The sequence below is a fragment of the Leiobunum rupestre genome, chromosome 4 (assembly GCF_980474605.1).
Source record: "Leiobunum rupestre chromosome 4, qqLeiRupe1.1.hap1, whole genome shotgun sequence".
Classification (NCBI taxonomy): Eukaryota; Metazoa; Arthropoda; class Arachnida; order Opiliones; family Sclerosomatidae; genus Leiobunum; species Leiobunum rupestre.
Window position 1 is genome coordinate 68,005,458 of NC_143387.1, and position 12,173 is coordinate 68,017,630.

Sequence of the window (12,173 nt, forward strand, 5' to 3'; positions counted from 1 at the left end):
CTATCTTTTCTCATCAACTGATTACCATATTTAACCACTTCCTTTATAGAGTAATACCACCTTCCTGCCTTTGACAGTATTAGACAAGACAAGATGACCCGATACCACCCTATTAAAAATGAATCGATCTATACGATGCATTATCTATCGGCTCAATAATTGAATCGTAAATTCAACCAAATCCTAGTAGGTTATAAACTTTTCGCTGTTATTTCGTAAAAATAGCTTATTTGCTTATATCATTTGACCGAGCTATCGAGTTTTCCACGAAATAAGGACACATTTCAAATATCCCCTAGTCTTACAAATAAAATCTCAGTTAAAAGGAAGTTTACTAATAAGGGGGCTGGTCCGAATAGTGGCCCACCCGACCCTAATAAAGTTTCCCGGGGACTCCAACAGAACATACACACACTATTTTTATCACCTCAATCAATCTCTTCTCCTCCGCGTGGTATAAAGTTTATACGTAAAAAAACCTTGTATATAATGATGGCTTATAGCGTATACAACACGGCGAAACAAATACTCTTTAGTGTAAGAAGGCGAACGTCGGCGGGGAAAGGGAGATAAATGACAAATCGGAAAACGATTCGCCAAACTGAAGATCGTTTACCGCAACGATGCCTTTAGGAACGAACCCCCCTCCAGATACACACCAAAAAAAAAATGCGCGTTGAAATCGGAGAGCCAAAAAGTTGCGGGTAAAAGCGAAAGAAAAAAAATGGGATCGCGAACTCGTGACCCTAAAAAAAGCGCGCGCATTATTAACACAGAGTCTTCATTCTCTATTTCGGTGGAGAGGGTTTGTCGCAACGAGCCAGGAACCGAGGGGGAGTTGGGAAAGAGATACGTCTAACGAGCCGAAACTCACTAAGAGACGAGAGACATAACTTGATGGCAAATAACTAGCAAGTTCTTCGCCTCGTGATCATCTGTCCTCCGATGCCAAATTCAATAAACGCCATATCAGCGGACCACGAACCAACATTCGCGCCGAAAAAAATTGGATAAGTTGCCGTTTATCCTAAGTAAAGTGGTGATGGTAAGTACGCCTCTTTTAGTCCGAGCCTTCGATACCGACCAATTAGTAGACGATTTAGCAAATACATGGTCCTGAAATTAATTAGGCTTTGTGGAATTTGCGTTCCTTAATGGTAAGCCAAATTCAAATCCAATCCGATAGTTCGTGGAAAATGTAGGATCATTTCGATTTGCAAAATAAAAAGAAACAAGAAATATCTCCGAAAATGAAGAGTGTTTTTAATAATTAATTCTATCCTGTTTTTCAATAATTTATCATTATTTTGTTGGAATAAGGGTTAGCAGGAGCGCCCATAGAACGTGTTCATACCTAGTCATTTATAGCTCATAAAAGGAGGGGGTATTTTATCCCCCCCCCTTACGGGCACCCATGAGGGTTAGTTTCCATTTATTTTAATATTCTATTCGCTAAGCCTTGGTCTAAAATGGTAAAAAAGGGAGCGGAATTGTCCCAATTTCGTCGAAGTGTAGTTCATAAAGTCGCCACCGGATGGCGCTATTTCAATTTTTGGGGGAAAAGGACGTAGAAAAAATTGCCAAAGTGTCATACTATTCCTAGTAAGTTACTTATGTAAGTAGTTCGAGCTTCTAACTGAGTTATGGCGAAAGAGTTGAGTTTATTAGTTTAGTCGACTGGCGCCTATTTATCAGAAAATATATTATATCGGGGTTAATTGGCTACTTTATTATACCTACAATTAGGTAATTTTGGTCCATTACGAGGCCCATTTCGACTGCAAATTGGGTAGAATCGAAATTGCGTAAAGGTCAAGTGTTATCTTCCATCATACCACATCTATTACCGTATTTAGTCCTTTCGGATAGCGAAGCGAAAGATTTTGGAAGTTCAAACTGTATCAATATAACTACTGGCAAATGAAAAATGCTTTATTTTATTTAAATAGTGCATACAAAATTTATTGTATAATATATAAATTATTAATTATATATTTTATAAACTATAAATTATAAATTATATATTTTATAAACTATAAATTATAAATTATATATTTTATAAACTATAAATTATTAATTATATATTTTATAAACTATAAATTATAAATTATATATTTTATAAACTCTAAATTATTAATTATATATTTTATAAACTATAAATTATAAATTATATATTTTATAAACTATAAATTATTAATTATATATTTTATAAACTATAAATTATAAATTATATATTTTATAAACTATAAATTATTAATTATATATTTTATAAACTATAAATTATAAATTTTAGTAACTATAATTTATAAATTATATATTTTATAAACTATAAACTATAAATTATAAATTATATATTTTAGTAACTATAAATTATATATTTTATAAACTATAAACTATAAATTATATATTATAGAAATTATAAATTATAAATTATATATTATATATTATAGCAATTATAAATTATATATTATAGAAATTATAAATTATATATTATAGAAATTATAAATTATAAATTATATATTATAGCAATTATAAATTATATATTATAGAAATTATAAATTATATATTATAGAAATTATAAATTATATATTATAGAAATTATAAATTATAAATTATATATTATAGCAATTATAAATTATATATTATAGAAATTATAAATTATATATTATAGAAATTATAAATTATATATTATAGAAATTATAAATTATATATTATAGCAATTATAAATTATATATTATAGAAATTATAAATTATATATTATAGAAATTATAAATTATATATTATAGAAATTATAAATTATAAATTATATATTATATAAATTATAAATTATATATTATATAAATTATAAATTATATATTATAGAAATTATAAATAATAAATAATAAATTATATATTATAGAAATTATAAATTATAAATTATAAATAATAAATTATATATTATAGAAATTATAAATTATAGAAATTATACATTATATATTATAGAAATAATAAATTATAAATAATAAATTATAAATAATAAATTATATATTATAGAAATTATAAATTATAAATAATAAATTATATATTATAGAAATTATAAATTATAAATAATAAATTATATATTATAGAAATTATAAATTATAAATAATAAATTATATATTATAGAAATTATAAATTATAAATAATAAATTATATATTATAGAAATTATAAATTATAAATTTTATATTATAGAAATTATAAATTATATATTATAGAAATTATAAATTATATATTTTAGAAATTATATATTATAAATTATAAATTATAGAAATTATAAATTATATATTATAGAAATTATAAATTATATATTATAGAAATTATAAATTATAAATCTAAATTATATATTATAGAACTAATAAATTATATATTATAGAACTTATAAATTATAAATTATATATTATAGAAATTATAAATTATAAATTAAATATTATAGAAATTATAAATTATATATTATAGAAATTATAAATTATATATTATAGAAATTATAAATTATATATTATAGCAATTATAAATTATATATTATAGATATTATAAATTATATATTATAGAAATTATAAATTATATATTATAGAAATTATAAATTTTATATTATAGAAATTATAAATTTTATATTATGTAAATTATATATTATATAAATCAATTACTGCTTTCAGCAATATTATAGGTCAACTCTTGAAAAACTAGGCTTTAAAGTAACACATCAGTTTTGAAATTCACTAGTTTTCACACTAGCCTCCGGACATTGGGCTGGAAAAATTCCCGAACATAATTGGTCAGATCTGCTATGACGGGCTTTGAGAAAGTAGGAAAAGCGACTAATTTTTTTAGCAGATTCAAAACAGAAACATCTCTTAGAATGTTTTATAAATAACATACTGTCATACCTTTTCGGATTGCTGGTAGCTCCTTCTAGAAACGCGTATTTAAAAATTCAACCTTTCATGACGTAACCCGCCGATAGTATTTTTTCTTCCATAAATCGGTTTAGTAAAATTATCTAATACCAATTCCTCCAAAAAATCTAAACTTCTTAAGAAGCAAATAAACGTTGTTAAAAACATTAAAATCCCTTGTTTTCAACATAAAACACGTTGTTGCAATGTTCACATAATCAAAATGACAAATTTATTATAAAAAAGTATGCGTATGGAAAAGGGTTGATTTGTTAAGCAATATTTTTATAACAATCAATAATTATAATATATAAACGTTCAGCGTTCCATAAAACAGGTTGCTATAATGTTCGTATAATCAAAATGACTAAATTATTTAAAATAAATCCATTATGAAAAATGATTGATAAGTGTAGATTTCTTAAACCACATAAATGATAATAATCCATAATTATAACATTTCTTAAACGCCATCAAGTAGCAAATAAATGTTGAAATACGATTGCGATAACGTTGCTGCAATCAAAATGACTAATTATTAAAGAGATAGATCCGTTATGAAAAACTAATGATTGATAAGGGTAGATTTCATAAACAACATTTAACGATAACAATCGATAATTATAACATTTCTGAAATATTTTCATTGATATGTTTATGATAATCAATCCCGCAAATTAGACACACTCTTTGGAAACGATTAAAAGTAGCCTGTCACCCGAGGGCCAGGTAATCAAATATTTTTTAATCGTTAAGTTTCATTGTTTTTCGTTCTTGGCCGGTAGACGGAGCCCTCCCAAGGAGTTACGCGTCACCCCCGGGCCATTCCGAGATTTCAGCGTCCTTGTTTTCGAACCCCTCGGTCCCCCCTAGCGCGTAATCCCACCCTCATCGTCACACTCACCCCTCCGAACACCCCTTGAATCGCTTTCCTCTCACCAACTAGCCGGACAAGGGTTCTCGGGGTGCAGGCGCTATTGTAACATTCAAAGCCGGGGTGACGGGTCCCCAAAATTTCGTTTCCGCGACGGGGCGTCGTTCTCCTCCCCTCCTTTTCGCCGTTTTACAACAATGCCACCCCACCCTAAGACCCGGCACCCTGCTCCCTAGATGCACCTCTGCCGAAACCGTATCCCCACCTACTTTCTGATTTATTTTATTTTTTTTAAATTTATACCGCATTTTTTTCTTAGTTTTTTTTTTGTGGCAGCGAAATTCCACAAAGATGTAAAGAAAAAAACACAACGGGAATTTTAAAGGGATTGTCGTGAAAGTAAATCATTTTTAATATATTTATATAACAATATAGTTTACGGTTTTTACCTGATAGTTGAATTTAGGCAGTGAAATGGTAAAATAACGAATCAGGAATCTACCAGGTAACAGGGCTGGTACTTTTTTGAAATCAATAAATTAAATTAATTTTTTTAATTTATTAATTTTGAACCATAAATAGCTCTTTTCCAGTATAATTAGTCTTTCAGTTTACATAGAGCCTGTTTAGCAGATGCAAATTCAGGAGTTTATTTGATTCTCGCGGCATGTAAACTGAAAGAGCTAATTAAAGAATAATTTGCTTTTATCTGTTAAGTAATCTAAAATTTGAGCAAAATATTAATTAAATAAAAATAAATTAAAGCCACTTTAATTACGAAATAAAATTTTAATTAAAATCTATAATTAAAACTACAATAAGACTAGTTTCAGATCGCGAAACTAGTTATATTGCTGTTTTAATTATAGATTTTAATAAAAAAATTATTACGTAAATCAAATGTATTATATTTATTTTTATTTAAAACCTCATTCTTAAACCTCTCTTCAATTTAATTATCATTTAATATTTTAGTTTCCTCAGATTTTTTTGAATTGACATTGTTAAGGAACCTATATTTCAATTTTTTTTAATTATTCTATTGAAATACATTAAAAATGGTCTTGATTTAAATCTGAGAGGCGGGTCATGATCATAATTATTAGGATATCGATAAATAATTAAATCAGATTAAATCATAATTGAAATGATTAAATGACAATGAAAATTATTAAATCATAATTAAAATGATTAAATCATAATTAAAATGATTAAATCATAATTGAAATGATTAAATAATAAATAAAATGATTACACATAATTAAAATGACTAAATTATAATGAAAATGATTAAATCATAATTAAAAGGATTAAAGGACAATGAAAATAATTAAATCATAATTAAAATGATTAAATCATAATTGAAATGATTAAATCATAATTGAAATGATTAAATCATAATGAAAATGATTAGATCATAATTAAAATGATTAAATCACAATGAAAATGATTAAATCATAATTAAAATGATTAAATCATAATTGAAATGATTAAATCATAATTGAAATGATTAAATCATAATTAAAATGATTAAACATAATTAAAATGACTAAATTATAATGAAAATGACTAAATCATAATTAAAAGGATTAAATGACAATGAAAATAATTAAATCTTAATTAAAAGGATTAAATGACAATAAAAATAATTAAATCATAATGAAAATGATTAAATCATAATTGAAATGATTAAATAATAATTAAAATGATTAAATGACAATGAAAATGATTAAATGACAATGAAAATGATTAAATCACAATGAAAATGATTAGATCATAATTAAAATGATTAAATCACAATGAAAATGATTAAATCATAATTAAAATGATTAAATCATAATTGAAATGATTAAATCATAATTGAAATGATTAAATCATAATTAAAATGATTAAACATAATTAAAATGACTAAATTATAATGAAAATGACTAAATCATAATTAAAAGGATTAAATGACAATGAAAATAATTAAATCATAATTAAAAGGATTAAATGACAATGAAAATAATTAAATCATAATAAAAATGATTAAATCATAATGAAAATGATTAAATAATAATTGAAATGATTAAATAATAATTAAAATGATTAAAAATAATTAAAATGATTAAACATAATTAAAATGACTAAATCATATTTGAAATGATTAAATCATAATTGAAATGATTAAATTAAAATTGAAATGATTAAATCATAATTAAAATGATTAAATCATAAAATCATAATTAATGGATTAAATCATGATTAACGGGATTAAAACCAGATTAAAGGGATTAAAACCAGATTAAAGGGATTAAATATAGATTAAAGGGATTAAATCTAGATTAAAGGGATTAAATCTAGATTAAAGAGATTAAATCACGAGTAAAATATTATATCGATATTTGAATGATTAAATATCTATTAAAATTATTAAATCGTAATTAAAATTATAAAAATGTGTTCAAAATGATTAAATTTATTAAATCATGATTAAATGGTTTGATCTTTTAATCATGTTCATTAGAACAACCAAAAGCATAGTGGCTAGCGCTTCGTTCAAATCACAATTTAAATGAAATTGAAATAAGGTTTCCCTTCGATCTAAAACGTCCATTTTGACCCCTTTCTTAAAACTATCCCCATTTTCACTAGTTTTGAAAAAGTAAAAGTTGAAATTTCGTAATCAAACTAATTGTTTCTTAATATAGGTTAATTACTGCCCGTTTAAACGCTATCACAATCGTGGGGGATTTAGATATATTTGTGATAAATGAAGGGACAATGGCTAGCGTTCAGAAAATGGAAACATTATACGGGTGATACCGTTACCGAAACCCAGATAAAACTCTCTTTTCTACGGAAAACAATGTTTTCCACTGCCTTTTTTTTAAAAAGAAATTGAGGTGGGTAATCACTTTGTATTTAAGACTATAAAAATTTGAACGAGTTCGTGCGCCCGTAGATTTGCAAATTGCCCGTCTAGTACACCAGAATTCTATTTTTGTGTGTTTAAACAAACGCTAAATTTCTCCAAAAAGTTTAGATTTTAGAAATACTTCAATTGATTAAAATTTTATTGCTGTACCTCTTTTTGGGTAATTCTGTTACAAACTTAAAATTAAAATTAAACTGTTATGTTTAGACTGGCACCTAGAAAATATTTTGTTTTCTGCAATTTGATCGAAATTTATTCGTAAGATTTTTCATCATTTGGCTAAGAAAAAAGTGCTAAGATCAAAATGTAGTATTATAAAATATAAGATTTATTATAAAATTTTTTTAAATTTATTAATAAACTACTTCGTCGTATGACTAAGATCAAAGTGTAGTATCTTTAACCAAAAATTTATTATAAATCATTTATTTTTCAAATTTAATAGTAAGCTTCATTGTTTAGCTAAGATGGAAGTGCAGTATCTTAAAGTAGAAGACTTTGTGTAAGACATTATTTTTAAATTTATTAATAATCATCTACATCTTTTGGCTAAAATCAATGAGTAGTATCTTAAAACCGATGACTTCGTATAAAATATTTTAATTGAAATTTAATATTAATTATCTTTAACTCGTAGCTAAGATATAAGTGAAGTACCTTTAGGAATTAGCTGTTAAAATGGGTACGATCTAAAATGGGAACGATCTATAAGAAACTGGCTCGAACCAAAAGTTATGGCATAGTCTTGAATTAATTTAGCTAGGTCAAAGGTCAAATTAAATACAAGTACGCGATAGTAGAAAACGTCAATTTTATTAATCTCGAAAATGGAAATTGTATACGTTTACACACGCGATCAATTTATTTGACATCGAGAGGATCTTTTGAAAGTCAAAAGCGTTTATTCATAAAACTCTGTCAACAAATTCGGGCGTACGGCATAATATAACAATCGGTGAGAGGGGGATTTGAGGGACCGGAAGGCTTAATACCCGCTTAATCCAGCGTGAAGAGAGAGAATGATAGACATTGTATGTACCACGAGAAGGAGTCGAAGCAGAGACGGGTGTCGAGGGAGTTCATTTTAAGACAAAGGGATGGCGCACATGGATATACTTTCATAATTAGCCGAGGTGGGGCGCCTCCGTCGCTTTCTTATATTATCATTATCATCGCCACCGAAGGCTATTTAATAGACGCGCCGTAAACCAAATAACTAACGGCCCCCCTTCGCACTCTTTGAACTCTGTCAAGCCTTTTCTGAAAGAGGAAGTACTCACGCCAGGGGCCGGAGTTGATACGAACAAGATGTCCCGGACATTTGAGAACGCACTATCAAGCTCGACGTTCCATATTTATAATGGAGCAATGAATTAAAAATTTCGTCGCCTCGAAATCCAAATAATTATTTATTTACCCTTACTAAGATATTTAATAGAAATCCTATAGAAAAATAATAAAATTTTCTATATAATGTATAGAAATATTAAAGGGGGTTTCCCCAGAGCTCTTCGGTTTCCCCTTCCATAAAAACTTGTTGAGGTTAACGGTAATAGTTAGTGTAGGGAGCTGATGACTCGCGTGGCATGAAGGGCTTGCCACCACCCTCCTATACGCATTGTAACCCGGCCACCTAAATTAAGGGCTTTAAAAGTCGCATGATGACTTAAGTCTATGGCTAGGTGGTGCTTTGGGTATTAGCCCTTGGATAAATTATGTTCATAATTTATCCAAGATTAGCCTAGCTGATTATAATTATTATTATTATTCTGTCACAAATATTCGCCAAGATATCTCATACTGTTTCAAATAATTAAATCAGTTTTTTCCAAATAAAGTCCAAAGATTAACGTGGTTTTAGTTTTTGGATGACGATTTCTGTCACCAGGGATCACAGAAGCTAAGTTACGTTAAATACAAGTCGTAGAGCGTGTTAGCTGGCGATTTTTCAATTTAGTTTTTATTCCCTTTAAGAATATCGAAAAAAATAATTAATTTTGTAAATGCTCAAAGTCTGGGGCCCTGAGTGAAATTGAATCCCTAAGAGTGACAATTTTCTGGAACCCCGAGTGTCCAATTTCATACAGCGACCGCCAAAGCTCAATATTTCTTGTCAATTGCTGCTTGTTAAATGCTACTTTATCAAGGTCGAAAATCAAATATTTGGAGGTTAATGGCGCCTATGTTTTAATATTCAATTTATACTAAATTCAAATATCACGATAGTTTTAAAGTTTCTGATGCAGCTGTAAAGGTAGGTAAAAGGAGTCGGGCCTATCCAAAAATATTATTTTCAATGAAATATAACTTAATTTAATAAATGTAAAATCATTAAAATAGGCTTATAACTAAATTCTAGGTCCCCAACCACCAAAATTAGTATTGGGATATCGAGGGCGTGTAATTTCCTATCGATTGATTATCATTCACCATTTCAAAGACTAGTTTTGCCCTAGTAAATCCATCCTTTACCCAAAGGACGGCGGGGGCGGTGGCTACACCGTACGCGATTTCATTATTACTCACAATACCCTTTGGGGATTTAGTATAAAAAGACGGCTTAACAATTATAAAGGGCGCTGAGAGATGGGGCGAAGTGGCAACAAATTAGAAAGTGGTCTACAATCTCTGATATTAAGAAGGGAAATTTCCTCCATTCTATAGAACAGTCGAGGGCAGAGCGCCATCTCGTAGGTTTTAAATTAATTTTAACATACATCGCCCAAGGAGGCAATTTATTTTTTGACTGTAAGAATTTCAGAAGTACGGTAATTCGAAGTTGTAATTTTAAGAGGGTTTTAAAAATATAATAAAACAAGTACCGATTTCATACTTTCAAACATTTTTGGTCAAATTGCCTGAAAAATATTTCTTTACGCGTTGTAACTAACTGACACTGCAATAATAAGTTTATTAATCTGAGTTATTTAAAGAAAGCGTTAAACCAGATTTTTATTACGACCTTGAAAGGGCAATAAATGTAGTTTGATCGACAACAAAAAAACACCGCATAATTCAATATTAATCATTGTAAATGGTACGGGGAATCAGCAAGTACTTATGAATACACACAAGGAAGTACGGTATAACCTTAGAAATCCACGTGCACCGGATTGAAAAAGAACGAGTCAAGGAGAAGCCGTATAAATGGTTATAACGTTAGAACGAGACTTACAATCTTCGGGCTTCGGTGGGCAGATTTCTCGGAATAAACTGCAGACCTCTGTTGCTGCAATCGACGGTGGTGGACTTGCAGTCGCATTCCGGGGGGCAGTGCATAGCCAGGGCCCCCGGGCCGGGCCCCAAACACAGAAGCAACGCTACTACGGCCACCAGATGCAGAACTGTCAACGGCAACAAGTACTTACGGGCCATAACGCCCAGAGTGGCCCACCGGGTGTAGCTCACCAAAGGCGGGACACGCGCGAAAGGGGCCCTTGACGGGGGCCCCGAATGCGAATGGGACCCTTCGCGGTTGACGTCCGAGCTCCCGAAACTGTTGTTGTCGCGGTTACGACGACAATTAGCGACGACTGCGACGTTGTCGTGTCCGCGACAAGATTCTTCGTAGGTGGGTGGCGCGCAAACGTTTAAACTCGGACTACTGAAACTTTTCTTTTTATTCAGATTGCTTTGATGGCGTACGGCGAACACTTTGAACGCGTCGAGGTACGGCGGCCGCGACTGAAGCCGAACCGACTTTGAAGAAGTATTTCGCTTCGAGCCTAAAACCGATACCGTTAAACCAAAAAAAGGCGATTCAAATCTGGGAACTAAAGCATGTTATTTAACGTCAATCAGTTCGATCGAGTACGAGAAAAGGCGACTAACGAAGTTCGGAACTCTCGTGTGGAGCGAACGGTATCGCTTCCGAGAAGACTGAACTACACGCGCCTGGCTGCCGAGTGGCACTGACTGGCGGGCGGAGGAGCTCCGATATTACGGCCCGAAGAAAGGCCGGGTGAGTCCATTTTTGTCTTTTACGTAAGGGGGCGCCCCGATCAGACTCTCCCTCTCTCACCTTCCTCCGTTTTATTTTACTTCGAGAGGAACGCGGTTTTCCGCTGGTGGCAACGACGCCGGCGATTTGACAAATTCAATTAAGTTTTAAAATCGTTAATTAAAAATTTTCAAAACGATATAGAGATTTGAATATTTATTAAAAAGAAAACGTTGAAATTAAATATCTTTGGCGGGATCATTTTGATATCAAAATTAAATAAATTTTAATATTTTTAAATCAATTACATCTAGATACAAACGTCACGGTCACACTTACTAATTAAATAGATTTTAAAAGGATTTGCGTCATTAACTACGGTGACAAAACAACCTAGCCCTACTAATTATCTATAGTTTTAATACCGTACGCTGTGGTCAGCCTAACCCAACTAATTAACTAATTTTATAACGATTCTTGTCATCAGTCAGGGTCACACGACAATGAAAACTCATCTCATTAACTGACTA

General features: G+C 29.7%; 1 protein-coding gene across 4 annotated transcripts in view; it reads right to left on the reverse strand.

The window, feature by feature from the left end:
* sli (slit guidance ligand) overlaps positions 1-11,592 on the reverse strand; it is a 214,907-nt gene extending 203,315 nt beyond the window's left edge. For all 4 annotated transcript variants that reach the window (XM_090173981.1, XM_090173980.1, XM_090173982.1 and 1 more), the window contains exon 1: positions 10,879-11,592. In XM_090173981.1, coding sequence (XP_090030107.1) covers positions 10,879-11,078 — 200 coding nt within the window. In that variant the 5' untranslated portion in view covers positions 11,079-11,592. The remainder of the gene's footprint in view (positions 1-10,878) is intronic.
* Between the last annotated feature and the right edge of the window lie 581 nt (positions 11,593-12,173).